The following is a 21,660-nucleotide window of genomic DNA, read 5'->3' on the forward strand; positions in this document are numbered from 1 at the left end:
TTGTATATAGCCGTATAATCAAAAATTTGAATGTGATTGTGTATGCGTCCACCAGAACGAAAATGTATTTGCTGATCCACCTAGCAGACGCTTTCTTGACCCCTTCCTGTGTGTTTTCTTCACTGGGGTTGAGCATCCTCACACCACTTTCTTACGTGAAAGAAAAGAATACCTGACGTGTTTGACTCAACTACCAGCAGCTGACGGCGTAAGCTTACGCCTACCTGACTGACTAGGGGAACCGCCTGCATCCGATAAGGGATCTAGTCCACAGAATCAAGTGTAGCAGAAAAGGGGGTGTGGAGAAACGAAGTTGAGTTAAAGAGAGGGAGAAAGAGACACCGAGGGAGGGGAAAAGGTCAGGGACACGGGGGGGTTTATCGGACTGCCAGAAATAAGGAGCGTGTCTACACAAACGGGCTGGCAGACGAAACCAAGGAAACGACGTGAAATACACCACCGACCCCCAGTGACTTCTTCGAAAGGACGGGTGCGGATTTTAAACTATTTTTGACTTCTCCCATAGACAGTTTTGCGCCTAGGTGAACTCCTGCCAACACGATTTTGGACCGTGCGTAATTTGGAGAGTATATTACCACGCTGCGTCAGGATGCGCATCTGTCCACTGCTGGTCTTCCTCTGTCTACAGTGCGCTGGAGGCGTTCAGAAGTTCTCCGCTCTCAAGGTATGAGGAGGCACTTAACTCCCGGAATGAATGTCATTCAATTTCATGAGTAAAAGATGTTTTAAAGGGAAAGGATGTGCTTGTGCTTTCTATGAATAAAATTCCAAAATTCACAATCTGGAAAATATTTTTTAATATAAAAGAAATAGTTCCTACGCACCCTTTTCTTAAAAGTCAAGCTTCTTGTGATCTATTTAGTCTAAGAATCTGAAATAATAAAATAGTCAATACCTATAATGACGCATTTGAAGTCAATTACTACTACACTCTGCCACATTCTTACACCGAAGTCTGAGTCTGAGGTTATCTCGCTCTAAAAGAAGTGGGCTGTATTAGTTGGATGTTTTATATGAGGCAGAAATCCATTTTAGAGCTCAAGAGAGCATCAACTAGAGCTGTGCACTGAGAAAATGGCTCTGTGTTTTTTGTCAGTCATGTAAACTGAGCGCCACAGCTTTTCAGAGTGTTGGCACAGCAAAGGCTATAGGTTTGTAAGCAGTTGGTGGGTGTGCAGCAGATCCTTTGCAGGTTTGGTTTTGCTGCTGTAACCTGCCTGCCAGCTTCTCGGCTCTGCTGCCTTCCTGTCTGGTTTGCTCCTGTTGTTCTAGTTGCTCTTCAGAGCCTGAGCTGCCGGGATTTTCTGCATTAAAGCACATGGCATTGTTTACAGCAGCATCCTCTCCATCTTACATTAAACTCTGACAGAAAGTGCATCTTCTGGGGAATTTCATGGCCATGATCAAGTGCAGGTACAGTGCTACAGGACACTCAATAGAGAGTGGAATGTGCATTGTCAGAGGCTCCCCCTTTTGATTTAGAGGCTGATGTGACAGCCACCTCTCCCAGCACCAGTATTTATGGTTCTGGAGAAGATGCCTCGGTATCCAATTGGAAACAAATGGCCATGAGTTGTTAACCTTCAGGTGAAGGGTCGGAGATCCTTTCTCCCTGACGGCACTACAGAGTTGTGGAATGTGGGAGGAAGCGTTGTACTGAGCAGATGCTTCACTGAGTTGATACACACAAACACACACACAGACCAAGGCTACAGATAATTAGTGTGAAGAGCGTTTCTCTATATGTGCCATGGTTGATACCATTTACCTGTCATTTAAATGAAAGGTTACACAGGTGTAGCTGTGTTTGTGGTTGTTTGGATATGACACATTATCTGCTGTGCTCTGGAGATGAGTGTAAGAACAAGAAACACTTTGTTGCGTGCCTCAGTTTAATTTTGTTTCATATTGTGTGCCATACCTCCCAACATGGGCTAATCAGACTGTTTTTAGTGGAATAACATATGAAACTTTCTTTTACAAAGAAGGTTGCAAGTGATCAATGGCTTATTGTCTAACATATACAGGGGAGACCATTACTAGTTAAAAGAAAATGTCTTCATGTTATATTTTGTGCATATTTGAGGTCAGACAGGCAGTTAAATATATGAGATATTTGCCCAGGGTTATTCATGAGACCGATTTTTTCCATTGTTTATGGAAATATGAAATAGTGTGTGAAAAGATGAGGGCACACAGAATAGTGGCTGCCTCATTTTCAAATCTTTATGTAGAAATCTTGATCTAACACGGGCCCTGTTGCCCCCCAAGTGCTTTCCTAAAATTTTCCACCTGCTCAAAGAGGCGGGTTTCTTTATCACATGACTATCACTGGCCTTTTGCGACACCTCCTTTTCTTTTTAACATCTTTCAAAGCAATTAAATGCCTTTTTCCTTTGATTGAGTTAGTAGGCTGGTTAAAGGCTGACACTTTCTTCCCTTTCCACCATGCTGGAAACTAATGATTCCCTTTGCATCCTAGCATCCACACAGGAAACTCCCGGCAAGGGCATTTAACACGTTTGCCACAGCTCTCAGCTGGGGCCCCCATTGACCCCGTGAGGCTGTGGTGTGAGGGGCCTCTCAAGGCGCTGGACGCAGGGGCCTCCCAGCCCAGAAGGCTCTTATCAGCCTACAATGCGCTCTCTGCTGGAGGTTCGCCTCCTCCATACCCCATTCAATCCCACAATGCCGTCGAGCCAGGGGGAGGTAATAGGATTTGATTTGTATGCTGGTTGATCTTAGAAAAAAAATTTCCCTTACACTCCACCCGCCTCGCCCTCTCTTGCCTGTCTCTTGTTCTTTTGCCAACCTCCTGTATTATTAGAGCAGATGCAAAAAGCATCTTCCAAGAGAGATCCCACAAAGAACAAAAGGAAAAAATCATGAGAGAGGCCAAATAAAGAGAAAGGCAAACAGAGAAAGTGAGTGCCAGATGTCTGCAAGTAGACGGGAGTGGGATTTGAGCAATAAATTGATTTGAGTCAAAATGCGTGTTCAGACTTGCACGAGTCTCCTTTTATGATAATTCAGGGTGGAAGTCTGTGCCGCATGTAGCTGAGGCAGAGGCCATCCATCACTCTCCACCATGTTCCTGTGCAGGATGATGGTGTCGACTCGGAGAGGCTGGAATGAGACATCAGGGGAGTGTCGGGGCTCTGCCTCAGCCTCACCCATCCATCACCACAGGCAAAAAACACACAGAGATCTGTAGCAGAGAGCTACTACAATTAGGTGTACACAGGAGGAAGAAGCCCTCAAAGCACCATTAGTCTCTGAAGTTTCTTCCTCTCCCTCACTTTCACATCTTATTTTTTTGTACTTCCTTCAGTGTGGCCAACTTTGAAACGACTTAGGAATAAATACTCGGATGTCTGAAACTGAGTCTGGGTGGTTGATTTCATGGGTGGCTGATTTCATGATTTCAACTGTGTTTTTCCATGCTGCGTTCTTGGAGCTTCACTGTAAACTTGCTGGAGCTTGGCACTATGCTGTGTGTGCTGGAGAGCAGACTTCTAGCAGGATGCTGGGCCACTGAATTACTCTGTTTGCGATGTCAGTCTGCTGGCTGGCAGGGGCTAATGCTGGTGTAGTGGGAGTACATTGGCTGTGGCAAGTGCTGGACAGTCACCACCAAGTGGGGTTGGATGCTCTAAGACACCATCAGTGTAGTAATTGGCTTCAGAACTGTCTGAATGTGAAGGGGGAGCTATGAGAGACTTTCTGTGTTGAATAAGTATGCCCTCTTTACCTGTGTGTGAAGCTAGTAGCACTGGAGAGAAGAGGAACAGAAGGAAGGGAGGATTGTACTAATGGGACTCTGTCAGTTAAATGCAATGATGCAATTAATTCAAACAGCTGAGAGATACAATGAGGGAGTAGGGGCAGGACATGTAAGATCTTGTGTTTATCAAGAGAGCGAGCCAAATACATAAGCAACCAAAAATAGAACCTCTTAAGTGTTTAGTTGAAGATAAAAAGTGGAAATGTTTGTTTAAAATTCAGTCTTGATTTCACTAATATTATCTTCTGCACAGATCAATTAAATTCTTTTTCATTCATATAGCACTAAATTATAACAACCATCACCTCATGGTAGAGAGAAAACTCCAACAATCAGACCAACTCTCCATTAGCAAGCACTTGGCAACACTGGGAAGGAAAAACTCCTTTTCAGCAAGAAGAAATCTGTGGCAGAACCAGGCAGCCATCCGCCACAACTGGTTGGGGATAAGGGGAGGAAGACAAGACAAAAGACACGCTGTGGAAGAGTGCCAGAGATTGATAATAACTAATGATTAAATGCAAAGTGGTGTATAAACAGAGTTAGAAGATGTGAGAGAGGAGGAAATGTTCAATGCATCATTGGAAGCCCCCAGGAGTCTAGCCCTAGAGCAGCATAACTAAGAGAGGGTTCAGGGTCCAGATCCAGCCGTAACGATAGGATTTATCAAAAAGGAAAGTTTTAAGCCTGATCTTAAAAGTAGAAAGGGATCCAAAGTGGGTGCTTATTTGACAGAAGAGGGGCCTGAACGCTGAAGGTTCTGCCTCCCATTCTACTTTTAAATACCTTAAGAACATCAGAGCTTGGAGTCTGACAGCAAAGTGTTCTATATTGATCAGGTATCAATTAGAGAGAGCAAACATATAATGGATAATTTCCCCAGTTCTGCCTTAAAAGGATAACTGTTTGATGATTTGTGACATGTTATTACAGACAGTAAGAGTAAGACCTCTTGTTTATTTCAGAACAACAGACTATAAATAAATGTAACCCCAGAAATCAGTTCATCTCCTCTCCTCTCCTCTACATTGTGACACTGTATAAAGCTTCTTGTCTTCCTCGTGACAGTGTTATACTTACCCTTCGAAAATTTTTGATTCACTCCAACATATTCATCTTCCCCCTCACAGCTCCTTCTTCTAATGTGTTTGAACGGGCCTACCATCTCTGATCTACCTATTGGGAGATTTATGAGCATGGTTGACAGAGTGTATCTGTGTAGACCCCCACCCCTCCCTCCCACTGGCCCAGGGCAACTTTACCTTACCTGTTAACCCTCTTCCAGGTGCATGCAGCCCTGCAGCTCTGCCTGTCAGAATGCGGGGGGTGGGGAGGGGGAGTTGCCCCTCCTACTCCTCAGTATATTTGTAAGATGTCAGACACAACAAATTTTGTCTTTGGCATTACCACAGCCTTTTTAGCAAATGGTTTTTGCCACAGATTGATAAGTGGGAGTGGATGAAAGTTCCCGCCTGTGTGTCTATCTGTCTGCCGTATAATAGATGACATGCAGAGATTTTGGGGGTGTTTGTGAATCTAGGAAAACTAGAACAAAACAACAGTGTCTCATATGTGCAATTATTTTTATTAAAAGAGGAGACAAAAGTTCACCGAGGTATTTCTCTGTGGATATGACTGACTGAAAGTGCACCTGCATCTGCATGAGTATCAAGTTTGTTTGTTTTTTGTTGTTTTTGTCAGTCTGCCCAAAGTGAATGAATCATGCAAACTTTATGAAACCGCTCACACTGTAGCAGCACAAAGCTCGCTGACATCTAGTTTATTCAGGTACCCATTCGCTGTCTTTTAATTCATTGTAGCCGTCACAGCTTGTTGCCACCCCCCACCTTTTCCACCACCACGGCCCCATTGTGTGGCCTGGCGAGGGAGTTTCATACCATGGTGGCAGATACAATGGTGGCATTGACACAGGTGATCCGATGCGTTGAGCCTGGATTCTCCTGTCCTTGTTCCTCTTTTCATGGCTGAGTAAAACATCCTTAGCAGTGATTTCAGGTGAATACCTGTGCAGGTGTTGGCACAGACAAAGAAAAGAGGAAGTGTTAGTCAAGTCCTCTTTAGCCCTTTAGACAAAGACAAAGCACAGCTGCACCTTTGCAGATTTGCAGCAACACTGCCCCATCTTTGTGTCTGTGTCTTGTACTGATTATCAGTGTCTTCTTGCGCTTGCTTTTTAATTATAGTCTTTTTTTTCTGTTGTAGCTTGTTTTCACAAAAATACATTTTGCTCCACCAGCGCCAGCTCCCAGCCTTCCTAAATTCCCCAAAACTCCTACCTGTTGGTGTGCAGATTAAAATGTTTTGGTGCAGAGTACACTTATTCCCAGAAATGGCTCATTTAGCAACTGATTTCTCTGCTTATCTCCTCCCTTCTCACTTGTGCAGTTCCTGCGGGTGGATCAGGATAAGGATTGCAACATGGAATGCAGCGGAGCTCCTCGCAAGCCCCTGTGCGCCTCCGATGGCAGGACCTTCACATCGCGCTGCGAGTACCTCCGAGCCAAGTGCCGCGACTCCCAGCTGGAGGTCAGCCGAGGGCCATGCAAAGGTCAGGTCATGAGTCACGCTTCATCGCCGCCTGATGCTCTCAAATGCACAGAGGGGGGTCACAGTTGAAACTTGTGGGTTAAATTCATTTCAGCATAATTGATTCTTTGAGTGGTGGGAGGACAAGTGGGTTTGACACTGTAGAAGTGGGGGCTTACTGCTGCCTGCGTGGTTTTATAATTTCACACCATTTGTGTGATGAGAGACGCATCATTAATTTGTCAATTCATGAATTATTTTGATTACATGAGTGATTTCCTCATTTATGGAAAATGCAGAAATATCTTGACAAATCGTGACAAAGATTTCATCATCCTGGATGTAAAGCTTTATATATATGATAAGTTGAAGAGAGGGAAAGGGGAGGAGAGCCTGTGAGGTCAGGAAGCTCACAGACTCTCTCATTGTTAGTCGTTGAAGGAAGGAAGAAGAACCCATACACCCCAGTTCTTCAGCCCCGAACCCTTTCACCCCTGCCCCACAGGCTCACTCTATACTGCTAGTTCATCGCTCCGTAGACTAGGGACAATGACCCATTCTTACTGCATTACATTAGACCTCTAATACAGGGAATGTGAGCAAAAAAGTTTGCTTAAAAAGAGGTGTCATATGATGGAAAAGCATTCCACAATTTTATGCCCGTGCTGGGTTTCCATGGCAACGTCTCTAAGCGGACATCTGGATGTGGCGGACAGCGCCGGGACGCAGAATAGAGGATTCCAGCCAGGAAGCTGAAAGGCACGAGGGTCCATGAAAGTCGTATTGTATGCGTCAATAACATCGGGTCTATAAGAGTTTGGACCCCCCTACTGCTTCTGGATAGGGGGGGGGGGGGGGGGTATAGACATAGCAACAGCACCCGAAATAAACCAGAGGTCTCGCCTTGCCTAAAAGCACAGAGATGGGATTGTGCAGATGGTGAGAGTGGCACCACATTTGTTTTCTATCACTGTGCTAGGATGATTCAAGTGTCCTGTCATTTTTTCCAGTCAGCTTTTTGGTCAGAGCCCCCTGGAGAAGGATGATGGTTTTGGGGTTTTCCACTGCAGCTAACTTTAGAGCTCCTCAATTCACTGTTTTCCTCCCTCCAGAGCATCCAGAATCTTGCCTGCTCGCCTCACCAGTCAGCAAAACGCACACACACAAAGGGTGCACACTAGAGTAAGAGAAAGCAGTGCACATCCCACCTCACATGGCTAATCTACCTAGAAGCCATGCTGGCAACAAGACTGCCATCAAACTGGTGAATGTTTTTAAACTTGGCATTAATTATTGTTTCAGTGCGATTTGAAGCCCATCCAGCACTTTGCAGTAGCTACTGCATTACACTGAGTTACCATCAAACTCATTTGTACAGCTGCTGCTGCTGGCCAGGTGAGATAAAGCAGCGTTGGAAGAATGGGATGAGGGATGTGCAAAAACTGGAGGCACACCTGGATGAAAAGTTGCTGAGTTTGAGGGGACAACCTTGGCTGAACCTCTCAGACGGTCGAGGTTTTTAGAGGAGAGTGAGACAGACTCAGACATTAAGGAAGGGTCAGGTTTTCCCCGTGCATCAGCCCTTTTCTTGGGTGACTGGAATGTTCTTACAAGAGCAGCATGAGCTGTCTCGCTCAGTAATGGCTTTACCACCAGGCGGTGTGCAGGCTTGCCTGACTTGTCCTAATAAGAGTGGGGGTGTTGGTTCTATTCCCAGCCACACAAGTATCTGCTGCTTCCGAAATGTCTTGAATTGTTTCCCCCTCCGTCGCTGCTCTCTCCCTGCATGTTTCTTCTATTCTTCATCTTCTGTGAAATTCGACATCTTCTTCTGACTTTTTAAGTATGTTGGTTACATAGTTGTGGACCATAAGAAAATAGCGTGTCTAGTGATTTTGCTGATTTGTGATGCTCCTCAGATACATCCAGATGTGTAGCAGAGAAGAAGTACACAGAGCAGCAGGCCAAGAAGCTCTTCCCACAGGTCTTTGTGCCTGTTTGCAACCCTGATGGCACGTACAGCGAGGTAACAAACAACACTCTATAAATTATATTAACTTTACTGCACAAGCCAAAGCTAACAACCATACCAGCAGTCAACATTTTTCTAAAATTTCTCATTTGTTCCGCACAAATAAAACTCTTCTTTCATTTCATTTGATTCTAACATGATGGGTTTCTAAATGCAGCTTGTACTGACTCTGTGTGTGCATGCTGTTTTAATTGCAGGTTCAGTGCCATAGCTACACTGGATACTGCTGGTGTGTTACCCCCAATGGCCGGCCAATCAGTGGCTCAGCAGTGGCCAATAAGAAACCTCGATGCCAAGGTCAGTAAAACCCAAGTCTTTTCAGATTTGCAGTTCTCAGCTCTTGGCATCTAATTTTGTAATATGCTTGACGTATGACACTTGGTTTCAGTAATTCAGTGTAGCAATGATGATAAATCAAAGTCAGCACAGCATAAAATGGCATTTTATGTTTGTGTGGGGGTGTAGCATTCAGTCCTGTGGGAAAGCGGTCAGCGAGTGGACTGACGGCCAGAGGGTTCGAGGGCTATACGAGGACTGAGTGTTGCTCAAGGCATGGGGCATTAGTAAAAATAAGCCTGGCAGAAAATCTGTGCTGCAGAATTGAGAAACAAAGTTCAGCTGCGAGGAATGTAAATGTCATTGGAGGGTAGCATCTGCCAAACACTATGAACACTGCTGTTAGCTCTTTACAGATGTTGGATGTGGTTTATCCTCTTGAGATTCATCACAGGATGTAAAACTCTTACCCACCATTGTACTCTATACTCTTTGGTTTACTTACCTTCACTGTCTACACACAGACTATACATTGGTCTATTTTCATTTATAAATCAATAACTGAATTGCCACCAGTGTATCTAACTTCCTGTATGTCACCTAAACAGAGTAATTACAGCCTCCGTTCACAAGCCTTTATTACATTCACTGTTCCACTTCACCACATAAAGAACTTGGGGAAAAGGCATTTTCTTGCAATGCTCCTTATACTTGGAGCAAATTGCAACAGGATTTGAAGCTGTGCAGTTGAACTGAACTCAAGGAATTTAAACAAATTCTAAGGACAAAGGAGAAAAGATTACTGGATGGCCCTTCCTGTTCATGATGTGTTATTGTTACTGTCTTTTATTTTAGTTTTAGTTATATTTTTCCAGTTAGCTGATTATATGAATTGTAATGACTATGTTGTATGTTTTAACATATTTAAAACAGGTCAGTCTTGAAGATGAGACACTGTCTCTCCCATTGTATAAATAAAAGTGAAATTGAAAAAAAAAATCAAATCCCTTTCCATCTAAGGGGCTGCCTTGTAGTTTGTTGCTGTCTCAATAGTAAGAAGCCTGCAGAAGTAGCAGCAGAAGTAATATTAGCAGCAGCAGTGTTTCTGCTGCATTTGGCAGGGTTAGGGTTAGGGTATGGGGGTAAGCTGATATGAAGCCTAAATATTTCATAAAACACATTCCAGCTGACTTGCAGTGTGTTACTTTTAAATTAGGTGGCTTTAATAAAAGTGGGTAGGGGGTTAAGAGTTGCCGTGTGTCAGCCTGGTAGCTATTTTATTCTTAAAGTGTGCCAAAGATTTCCAATCTGTTGTCTCTGTCAAAAAGGAAAAATCAGCAGCACGGTTGTGAATGTTTAATTAATTTGAGCCTTTTGCTTTTCAGGATCAAAGCAGGAGAAGACAACTACAAGAGAGCCTGGTAAATCAGGTGAGAATTCAAGAAAAGTTCCCCCTCATAGGCACGCTGGCTCCTTGGCGATGCATGTTTGCTTTTGTGTTTGTTCGTGTGCATGTATGTACCTATCAACGCTGGCACTGAGAATGTGTGTGTGTGTTCCTTTGTATCTGTCTATTTGTCTTCATCTTTGTCAGAGATGTTCAAGACGGGTCGCCTGTTTAGGCTTGCCTCACTAATATTTTGTCAATTCATGAACGTTCGAGCTGCCTGAAGGCTGATATAAAAGCTGTCTTGAGTTAAGAGTGTGTGATAAACTTTGCACACCACCGGCAGCTTTGGTGCCCATAACTTGCTTGTTGTCTTTACCAGGCAAGCAGCAGGAGCAAGACTGGAGGACCGCTGACTTATCTTAAGTTCTCCTTCACTAACCTCTCTCCATTTTGGTTCCTTTTTCAGCCACAGTGTCATAAGATACAGCGAAATGTTCACACTCAAGTCTACTTTTTCTGTGTCTCTCATCAAGCATCTTCCCTCTTCCAGATATAGAACCACTAAGCTTCCCTGTGACTGCGCTCCAAAAATTGTATAGCTTTCTCATCTCTTAAGAGACAATTTGTTTAACTGCTGTGATTTGAGGACTCGCAAAAAGTCCAATTTGGGTTCATTCAGATTGACTCATTATGTGATTGTATGTGACAGCACATGGTTGCATGAGAGAGAGAGAGAAAGTGTGTGTACATCCACTTGTGTTTGTCACATGGGTTATTCCTGTCAGTGTGACATTCATGTCTGTGCCTCTCTCTCGCTCTGTCTCTCTCTCTCTCTGTGTAAACAGTCTTGGGTATAGCGTCTGTCTGAACCCAGCCAAGTCATTACGCATAGATCAAGTGGGAATGCAAAATTTGAGAGAGGAGGTGGGATTGTGGGAGAAGGAAAGAGGGAGGAAAAGAGGTGGAGGGGTTGGTTGTGGTTCAATCTGAACTGGTTGGATAAACAGGGTGGTGAAAAGCAGAATAAACTGTAGGTTTGTGGTGTGCCAGCGCTCAAAATAGCAGTGATTGCATCAATATTTTGATTCAGCAAAAGCCCATCAGTAAAAAAAAATAAAGAAAAAAGAAACCATTTCACAGCTGCCTTTGCAGCATTTCTTAAAGTAGGAAGAATATGCACTTAGCATTTTGCAATAAAGCCATTTCTGTTACTTGACTTAACAAATTCACATGCTGGAATCATATGCAGCTGACGACTGACAAACAGCAGTAAAACTAATGCCATATGACCACAAATAGCACGGGGGTTTCCTGGCACATGCTTAAAGAGGTGTTACAGTCATGTAAAAGGCCACAAAGTAAAGATAGGCCATTAGTGGTTTATCATAAATCCAAATCATAAATACACTTTTTGAAATGGCATTTCCATCCTTGAAGTGAGCAGAGTAATAACACGTCTGCCTCAGTTATTTACACTGCACACAGACTCTACGTATTTTTATCCACCTTACGTGTTTGAGAAGATGAATGGCTGCCATAACTGTATTTGACTTTGCCATGGAAAGTCATTGTTAAAGAAAATGTGTTTGAGCCTAATCCCTGTTTGTGGAGCCAACCATTAGAGATTCTCTGACTCATACATTAATGGGGCTTTACTTCAAGCAGGAGGAGTGACCAGTTCTGAGGTTAACCACACCTACAGCCATGGTTTCACCCGAAGCGCTCCAAAACCTCCATCCCTGTCTCTCCCCTACCACAAATCAAACAAACGGAGACCAAACAAACATACTCAGTTCTCCCGCTGTTAATTGGTTCATCTGAAACTTGGCTACTGCATTTTAACTCTCTTCTGCCCCGCCGCCACCTCCGCACAGCTTTCCCAATCCAAGTGCAGGAAATGAAAGATTGGAGAAGAAGATCAGGGACAATTAGTCCTAATTCTCTCTTAATTTACTATAATTGATCTCAATCTGTCCTCTGTAGCACTGTGATCTCCCTCCATTGCATGACGTGATACCATTGGAATATGTGACCACTACATTCCTAGCTTTCCTTTTCTCATATTGCAAGTCACATCTTTCAGTTTTCAGCACACGTGCAGCCTCTCTTGGTCATTTTTCATCCCTCTAACTCTGCTTCCATCCTTCTTGACCGGGCAATGTGCAAATCTCACATAGTTCAAGTGTTCTCTAATCTAGCGTACTCTCGTAATTGTAGTCTCCTTGCAAATATTCTCCATTCTAAATGCAGATGACACCGACCTAGTGATCGATCCTCAGCCTCCTGAACACGAAGAAGGTGAGCTGTTATTTGTCAGACTGTGAGTAAAAAATGTTTGGTACTGTGCCTGTGTTTACTGACATACCGCTGACTGACTCAAAAGAAAAAACCCCTTAAATGGGCAGAAGAGCCTGCCCGAGTCAGTTACAGCACCACGCTCCAAAAAGGTCGCTGTGGAAAACGTTATAGTAAAACACTGTTTTGTAATGATGAGATATGATGAAAATAGAAAGGAAAACTTCAGCACTTGCTTTTTTTCCTTGTGTATTGTATACAGTAGTAGCAAGTGAGGCATATTTAATCCTAAAGCATAGTCCAACAATAGCATAAGAAAATGAGTCATTAAATTAGTATTATCGAAATCTGCCAGAAATATTGAACTTGTCAGTTAAATAACCAGCAGCTATGCAGTAGCAGGAGGATGTGGTACTTATATATGTAGAAAAGTTGCTTCCCACATTTTACTTCAAAGATAAAGAATGGAAAGCTGCTGCATTTGAGCACTTTTATAACTAGTTTATATATTTTTTGAGCAAAGTAGCGTTTTATGGCGTCACGCTAATGCGATCATTTGATAAATAATAGATTCTAGCCTACCCACCCATCTTTTGATGCTATAACTCTGGTCACAGCTTTCATATGCAATTTATTATCCGCATCCACTGCAGCAGTTTGAGATATGATAACCTTCATGTGCATTTTACAGGCTGTGAGTTTTGGTTTGCTTCAGATGATTTACGAGCATGTGTTTGACTGAAGCTAATGAAGCTGCCTTGGTGATTTCTTTCAGATAGCAATTCCCAGTACCCCACTCTGTGGACGGAGCAGGTTCGCAGCCGACAGAACAATAGAACCAGAGCACCATGTGAGTTTTCAAAGGCTGCTTTTTACTTAATGATGGCGAGCGGGTGTTTGGAAACCTCAACTGAAAGCCCGCTGTGTTTTTCCAGCTTGTATGAGCAATCGTGGTTTGAGGCTGTTCCTGTCTTTTAAGGACAGATGGCGGGTTGTGAAACCAATACATCTTGGTGTCGGAGTGCGTCAGGCTTTGAGGATCTGCTTCTCTGTGGTTCTTCTCATTGCAGCGTTCCTGTAAATATTCTCACATGGCACGGGCAGACGATTTTCTGTCAGTCGGATTGGTCAATCCTGCTGTCTTTTTACAAACACGCGCGTTAAGCTTCTTCCTCAGTTGTCTCAGAAATGTGCAGCTTTTCGTACCAAACAATAGTATTTTAGGCTAGCCTAGAGATGAGAACCTTCTGTGCATGTGTGCATTTGTGTGTGAATCCCATTATCATAATTTACAACCAATAAAAAGCTTGAGAAATGCAGCATTGATGGTTTTGATTACCACATGCTCTTTGGGGTATTGGGGTGAAGAAAAAAAACCCACCCGCTCCAACAAAGAGAGCCCATACGGAACAACTGGAGCGAAGAAAGTTGGTTGAGAAAGCGGGGAGGCATTTCATTTGGTCTCTTTTGTGTGGGTAAAGATCTCTAATGAAAATAAACAAAGAAAAGGGATATCCATAATCCTGCAGAAGCCTGCGAGCCTTGAGGCAAGCACCGAAAAGAGGAAGAGATAAAAATCCCTCATGGCCAGAAGAGCTCTCCTTCCATTCCTCTGTTTAATGCGGCTGCTGTGCAGGAAAAAAAAAGTCTGATTAGATCCTGGTGAGGCTCAGTAAAATCCCATCAAGCCACTTCATTTTCTGTATGTATGGATAAAAGACAGGAACGCGCACATTTTCAGGGGAATTCTGAACATGTAAACATATAGGTCTGTGGCACTTTACAGTATCCTGCAGCTATGTGTCGGTCTGTGTGGGTGTTTGACAGCATAGCCCCAACTGACCACTGTGCTGCCTTTGTCCTGTCTGTTTCTCTCGCTGTCACACACATCCACAAAGGGCAGTTGAGTGTCCAAATATTTACTTAACTTGGGGCACGGGGAGCCCGTGCTTAGTCATTAGCCCGTTAATGTCCGTAAACAGTGCCATGGGGGGCTGATATAGCAGTCTACACACCCTGTCTCCGAGCGCTCGTCCTCCACCCCTTTGTCTTCCTCCTCCTCCTCCTGCTCCTTGGGGATTTGCAGCAATGGTTAGAATGGAATGAGAGAGCAGCTGCATGCGTTTTGCTTTTATACAGAAATTAATTCAACCATAATGCACGTTGTATAATTCCAAATGTGGTTGCCAGATCTGGTTAGGACTAAGTCCAAATTTAAACTTCAAACATACCCTCTTGTTCATATCAAATGTGCCTCTCTGGAGTGAGTATTTGCCAAGTCACACAACCCAGACCATCAAAACAAAAGCTCAGGTTATAGACCACATGCATGTGTGCTTACGTTCTTGTGACCAATACGCTAATACCTTTTCTGATTCCTGTATAACCTCTGATCTTTCCCAGCCTCGTCATGTGACCAGGAGAAGCTTTCTGCCCAAGAAGAGGCAAGGCAGCACAAGAACGACGCTGTATTTGTACCAGACTGTGCCCAAGGAGGACTTTACAAGCCTGTCCAATGCCACCCCTCTACTGGCTACTGCTGGTGTGTGCTTGTGGATACTGGACGGCCCATACCTGGGACCTCTACAAGGTGGGCAAAATATCACCTACAAAAAAAACAACGTGCTATACAGATATTTGCGCCTTTATGTGTGGTACTTAATTACCCTGCACAAATATCCTTGGCATTTATTGCCTTGTTCTGTGTGGGGAAACAAACTAGAAAGTTGCTACACAAAGCAGGTAAGTGATCATTAGCCAAGCTTAACAGAGCAGAGAGGTCACAAGAAAGAGAATCTGCTCAACTAGATGACCTTGCATTTTGCCCTTTGGCAAGTATCTTCTGCAGTTAAATGTTCTAAAACTAGATTAGGAATTATCTTACAACAGGTCTTAATATCTGCAGGCTTTCAACCATGCAAACTTTGAAAATACTGAAAAGAAGCTCTTAGAAAAAAATTAAATTCCAGAGATTAAAAATAGGTTTTCTATCAGGGATTTGTAAAACTGCATAAATGTCAGACTTGTGAGATTGCTCATCTAAGAACACACATGGACATCTCCATTGCTGATGGCGCAGAGTGACTCGGTGGTCTGGTGAGTGGCAGGTCATAGGTCAGTGAGCCTGGCAGACTGGAGAACTGGTACACTCTTATTGAGCAGCATGGCTGGGTATCAAATTAACAAGGCTCCAGGCAGAGTGCCAGACAGCACATTAGCACGCATATGGAAGCATGGATTTTCTTCATTGTCCCAGGCCAGCTTTTGGCCCACTTGCACAGCAGCAATCTGGGCTCTGCGACGGAGACTGTGAAAGCTTCCTTGTGTCCCACGCTCCCTGTCTCCCACACTTCTATCTCCCTTCCCATTTCTATCCTCATACCAGCTCCAAATCCTTCCCCTCTTATTGGATGTGTTTCACAGCCCCTGGATTTGCCACAAAACAGTTATTTCTATCCCTAAGATTTAACTGCAATGGGTAATTGGAAAGCATGGGAGTCCTCTCTGACTTTACAGTAAAGATAGTTTCACTGTTATTGACAGTCCCTTTCACCCATTTCCCTTGATTGAACAGATTTTGTATTTTTTTTTTTTTTTTTTACGTGATGCATTTTCTGTCACAGGTATGAACAGCCAAAATGTGATGGCAATGCTAGGGCCCACCCAGCTAAACCCAAGGACCATTATAAAAGCAGACATCTCCAAGGTAAGTTTTTCAAAACTGGACTCAGTCTCTGTTTTTTCTCTGTGTCCAGACCACACGGGGATGTTCCTCTGCAGCCTTCCTCTAACTGCTGCCTCGTTTCCGAGGTTGTGATAACAGTGCAACTATGTGTGTGTGTAAAACCATCATTAGTGCTGTTGGTCAAGGAAACGCTTGTTAAAGAGTTGAGGATTGCCAGACCCTGCCCTTCGTTGGTCAATAAGCAGGGAGATAGGGACAGATTGGGGGAGAATTCATCTTTGAGTGACATGGAAGCTGGAGCATAGTGGGATGAAAGCAAAGAGGTGAAACAGCAGGGAGGTGAGTGATAATAGATAATTGGATGCCAGAGATAGGTGGTGATCATGGGATTGATAACAGTGTAGATAACTATATTGAGGGCAGAAGATCACTTTGGGGGTGGAGGTCATGTAGCGGACTTAGTTACAGGTGAAACTCTGCTGGTGCTGGGTGCATATAGTATGTGAATGTTACTTACAAACATATAGGGCTAAATATTAATTAAATGACTGCATATTTCATTATTTTAAGGCAGATTTAGAAAACAAACTAGTTGCCAATACATTACTGGGCCTAAGCACTGAGGGGTTTTTAAGATGTTTTTCAGAGTTAAATTAGCTAATGTGTTACATTATCCTATCATTCACTGTTTTTACACACAAGCACACACACGCGCACAAAAAAAGTTGTTCATTCATGTTCCATAGGCTAAAACATTTGGCTAATTTATTGCTATATGTAGACAAAGTAAAACATGATTTGGTGCTGCCTCACTTTCTCTTCATGCTGGAAGTAGGACTTGAACTAACAACTTTCTGCTGGAGACGCTAAACAGAATCAGGTCTCGGTAACCTGCCAAAAGTATCTGACTTACATGTGTCACTTTGGAAGGAAAATGCAGCTGCAGGACTCTTTTCAAGGAGACTTCTGCCGTGGTTAGTAAAATTTGGAAAACTGTCTCATGTCCAGTTTTCCTAAAGCAAGGGAGATATTACATTAAAAATAAGTCAAGTTGTAGTTAAAGTTGTTGTATGCACGTGGATCTTAAAATGATCTTCTTGCTCTGTGATGAAACTCACATTCAAACCGACACTGAGATGACTAAACCATTTTTAAAGATGCGCCAGCTTTCATTCGGCTGCACTCGCTTTTTTTACTCATCACATAACTGCACAACTTGTACCTCTCATTAAGCCAATGATAGGTGAAGTAGAGATACAGCGTTCAGCCGCTACCTACAACCAAATCACAGTTTAAAGATGAATGGTGCTTGGCTAATTTGCAATTTTTTTGGTGGTTTGGTAAACATGTTAATAGTCCAGCAGCATGTGAACAGAACCACCACTGTTCCAGTCCTCTCCACAACTGTTTATGTAAGAGTGCGCCAGGCCAGAGCTGAGCTCTCTGCTCGCAGGTGCTGCGTTTAGCAGGAGAGCAGCACTCTGTCTCTGCTCAAGCATCAATGATTCTTGTACAGTTAATATAAAACAGAGGGACATAGACACACATAAATGGTTGGTAGACCACCAAATGCTATTCATCTTTTGCTTTCCAGAAAGTATGCAGTGGCAATGGGGGTAAAGAAAAAAAAAGCAGCGATGCTATCCCGTGAGAAAGACCCTAAGACCGAAACATTATGTCTCTGCATGTGTTAGGTTGCACAGACCGAATTTTAAACCTGTCAAAAAAATCTGCACCTGATCAGTCAGTATGCTCATGCAGTAAAAAAAAAAAAAGAAGAAAAAAAATGTAGCATCTTGTTTTCTTTATGAGCAATTGCGTCAATGGCTGTAAACCGTGTTACTGTACAATCCAGGTATAATTATAAACGTTGCCTTCACATTGCTGCAACCCATTTGCTGTTGAAGAGCTGGTGTTGAGAGGTTTATGGGGCGAGACTTGAGAAAGGAGCAACTTGCCCAGGAAGAGCCAGGAAAGTAAAGCTGAGTATTTGGCTAACTCTATCCCCGCAGCAGGCTCATGGGACAGCACTGGGGCAGGCGCTGGGAGCTGCGGCCGCGAGTGCTGACAGGGCTCAGCCCCATGTGGCTCCGTACAAAAACACTGCTCCTTACTGACAGTAACGCACAGGCACACACATGTAAACACGCACTTACACGCCAACTTTTTACAGGCCGCAGATATATGGAGGCTTGTGAATGGTGGTGCAGCTCTTTGCTTTTCAAAAAGAAAAAACATTGAAATCATGAAGGCTTTCTCAACTTGATTCTGTCCTGCAGCTGTCAAACTTTGGTATTACATAATTATAATTATTATGGAATAAGACAGCAGCCGTGTACTGCTGCAGCCTTGAAATGGACGGAAAATGGCCAGACACAATTTCCCTCAAATGACAGCAGGCACATTTGTGTCCTTCCCTTCAGCTAAACAGTGTCCAGACATACAGAAGCCGATCTGTCCCACCCCCACAGTGAAAGCATTGCTGCTAAGAGGAAACGACTGAAACATTACATGATGGCTTCCCTCTCTGAATGAATTGCAGACGTGCTAAGATTCCTGCAGCATTACAGAGAGCGCCGGTGCTCTCCATGAAAAACACTGAGCCTCAAACAAGTCTCACTGCATCCCACGAACCTCTCTTCATTTAGAAGCCAGATTAAAAAAACACTTTGCCTTCTGAGGGTGCAATTATTTGACTGTCTAGACTAATTTACCACAAGAAGGTCCACAAGGCACCATTTTGGCTATTATCAGGTGGGTCAGATATTTTACTGGGCAAGAGCCAGGGAGGGCCTACTAAAAGTTAAGTACAAGTCTGTTTAACGTGTAAAGGAGACCGCGGAAGAGTTTGGATGTGAATTTTTAAAACCTTGGTCTCGGCACAAGCTGCTAAAGCCCTGAAAGGTGGAGCAGAGGCTGGATGTTTATGCCGATGCTGGTCGCCACCTGTTAGAGACGCAAAGCATGCTATTATCTCCAACACAGGAGAATCGGGCCCCGCAGGCCTGGGCCATAAAAAAAGAGCAGAAAACTATGGACAATTTCTTCTTCTCCAACGGCACAGGGAAACAAGACTGTGAGAAAGGAGAAAATCCCTCAGGTCTCTGTAGCCTTCAGCTCTAAAGGAATAACTTTGGTCTCCTCACCCTTAAAATGGGCTCACAGACAATTACTGTCATTAGGGTCATTCACCCAGTGTTCTTCTTCATTTTAATTTTTTCCCATCAGTCTGCATGCAATAATGCTTTACTGTTAGTTTTTACTGGGTGGATAATGACACATTTCACCCTATAGGTCCATGGTCTGATTATATTGCCATTCTCTGTCAGTCATTTATAGAGTAACCCCGCCACACGTTGAACACCGCGTTCTAAATTTTGTCTGTTGCTCTCTGCTTGAATATCTTTAAAGCAAACACCTCAGTAATTAGTAAAATCTTGTTAATGGTAACAGGTATGCCTATACCTGTGGAAAAAAAAAAACACTGCACAATGATTGGCAGGTTTCCTCTACTCCTCCACAGGAGGGGAGCTCTGATACTTTATTGGAGCAACTGCGAGTGTCCTGGGTTTCTTTTCTCTTTTTATGTGACGTCTACATTAAAACTACGGCAGCTGTTACATGACATCCCTCCCCAGACATTTATTGGGCCACCTATGATGAGAGCATTAAACATTGTTGCAAAGCTTTTTTTGCAAGAGAATCTCTTTCTTTGCACACTCGCTTTCATACAAGGGCATAATTCCTGCTTTCACACATCCATGTATCTGTGGTTGATTTTCCAGGCTGTCCTGGGGCTAAGAAAACAGAGTTCCTGACAAGTGTTCTTGACGCGCTGTCGACAGACATGGTGCACGCTGTCACAGATCCAGCATCTGCGGGAAGGTATGACATTTCAAAGTGTGTATATTCATGCTATGGTTAGTTATGGATCAGTGGGTTCAATCATTCACCACAAACACATAAATGTATGCCACTCACCAATTTTGAGTGCACTGAAAAGTGGGAAAAGCTTTTTTTCCCCTTTGAAAGCGAGCGACTGCATTTCACTGAGTTGTTTTTTAGGTGCTGCATAAAGAGAGATGTGATTACTGGCTGATAATCTGATTTGTACCTGACCTTTAGGGTGGCTGAGCCAGACCCCAGTCACACCCTGGAGGAGAGGGTTGTCCACTGGTATTTCAGTCAGCTGGACAAAAACTCCAGTGGGGACATTGGAAAGAAGGAGATCAAGCCTTTCAAACGCTTCCTGCGCAAGAAGTCCAAGCCAAAGAAGTGTGTTAAGAAGTTCGTGGAGTACTGCGACATCAGCAATGACAAAGCACTGTCTCTGCAGGAGCTCATGGGCTGCCTTGGGGTGACCAAGGAAGAAGGTAAGATGAATGTAAACTAATCACCCTGAATTTGTGCTACATAGTTTTTTAAACCTCTCCTCCAAACGTTATTGCCCAGTAATGGGGCAACGAGGCACCAGAAAGATTTTGGGTTCATCCATATAACAAAGTGATGCACAAAGGGCAGTTATAATCACATTTCAAAAACAAAAATCCAACAGCAACATGTGACCTACGCCAAGTGACGGCATAAAACAGGGTGGGCAACTCCAGGCCTCGAGGGCTGGTGTCCTGCAGGTTTTAGATGTGTCCTTGCACAGCCGATTCAAATAGCTAAATGACCTCCTCAACATGTCCTGAAGTTCTCCAGAGGCTTGATAACGAACTAATCATTTGATTCAGGTGTGTTGACCCAGAATACATGCATTTTGGGGCATTCTGTAATATGTAGTGTAATACATTTTAAAAGTAACCTTCCCCAACTCTGTAATTAGCCAGCTAGCACCTAGCTACTTGCAAATAATAGAATCCACTAACAGCAGTGCTTAATTGCATGGCACAATTGTACTCTGCAAATGTTTCTCCATAATACTTCAAATTCATGTCACATTTCTTTTATCCTAAAGGGTCCATACCAGGAGAAGGCTTAACCAGTAAACTAGTAAGTACACTCTTCCTTCGTTGCATATCTCCAGCCTAACTGAAATGTTATTGTCTCCGGTAGTGTTGACTGAAGCAATCCTTAAAATGTGTATTTCTGAAAAAGGGGCACATTCAAATGAAGTAACTTCAATTTCCTCTCTCCAGAATCCCTCAAAGAAGCAAGGCTAAGCCCTAAAAGAGTGATTTCCCCTCTCATCTGGAGAATCCGCCCTCACCAATCGGCAAATGGAAACCATAGTATTTGCACTTTGTACTTTAAAAAAAAAAATGTAAATTCACTTTGTAGAAATGAGGTATTTAAACAGACTGCTGAATCTGTGAATTATGTAGTTAGCTTTTTATGTCCTGACAAAACAAAAAATATTTAACACATACAATGTATGTGTCCTTTTGTGTCTAAAAAGTGTACTTTTGAAAGTTGTCTAAGTTTTCATGTTTGATGTTACATTTTTGTGCCCATTTCTCCCCAGTTTACTTTTCTTCTTGTGTTAATGATATCGAGGTGTTTATACTGATCGTTTCCTACACAGCTACAATAACCTTACCATCTCTCACGTACTGACCTATTTCATCTTTTCATGTACTTTGTAAAGCAGTTTGCAAGAATGTTTGGAAGATGCATCATAAACAACA

General features: G+C 43.3%; 1 protein-coding gene across 1 annotated transcript; it reads left to right on the forward strand.

The window, feature by feature from the left end:
* The first annotated feature begins 387 nt into the window (after nt 1–387).
* smoc2 (SPARC related modular calcium binding 2) lies at nt 388–21,368 on the forward strand. Its single transcript, XM_063491639.2, has 13 exons — nt 388–685; nt 6,212–6,374; nt 8,272–8,378; nt 8,582–8,681; nt 10,046–10,090; nt 12,301–12,348; nt 13,121–13,195; nt 14,749–14,935; nt 15,969–16,051; nt 19,816–19,915; nt 20,156–20,403; nt 20,991–21,025; nt 21,172–21,368. Exons 1-13 carry the CDS (start codon nt 611–613, stop codon nt 21,193–21,195), a joined length of 1,290 nt encoding a protein of 429 aa, XP_063347709.1. The 5' UTR covers nt 388–610; the 3' UTR covers nt 21,196–21,368.
* Nucleotides 21,369–21,660: the final 292 nt, after the last annotated feature.

This window comes from Pelmatolapia mariae, linkage group LG13 (assembly GCF_036321145.2).
Source record: "Pelmatolapia mariae isolate MD_Pm_ZW linkage group LG13, Pm_UMD_F_2, whole genome shotgun sequence".
Classification (NCBI taxonomy): Eukaryota; Metazoa; Chordata; class Actinopteri; order Cichliformes; family Cichlidae; genus Pelmatolapia; species Pelmatolapia mariae.

What these genes read in the sequence shown, in the direction of transcription:
- smoc2 (XM_063491639.2), top strand. Translation starts at nt 611, where the DNA reads ATGCGCATCTGTCCACTGCTGGTCTTCCTCTGTCTACAGTGCGCTGGA. An exon ending in GCCTCCTGAACACGAAGAAG is followed by an intron (nt 12,349 to 13,120) that starts GTGAGCTGTTAT and finishes GATTTCTTTCAG; the next exon opens with ATAGCAATTCCCAGTACCCC. An exon ending in CAATAGAACCAGAGCACCAT is followed by an intron (nt 13,196 to 14,748) that starts GTGAGTTTTCAA and finishes GATCTTTCCCAG; the next exon opens with CCTCGTCATGTGACCAGGAG.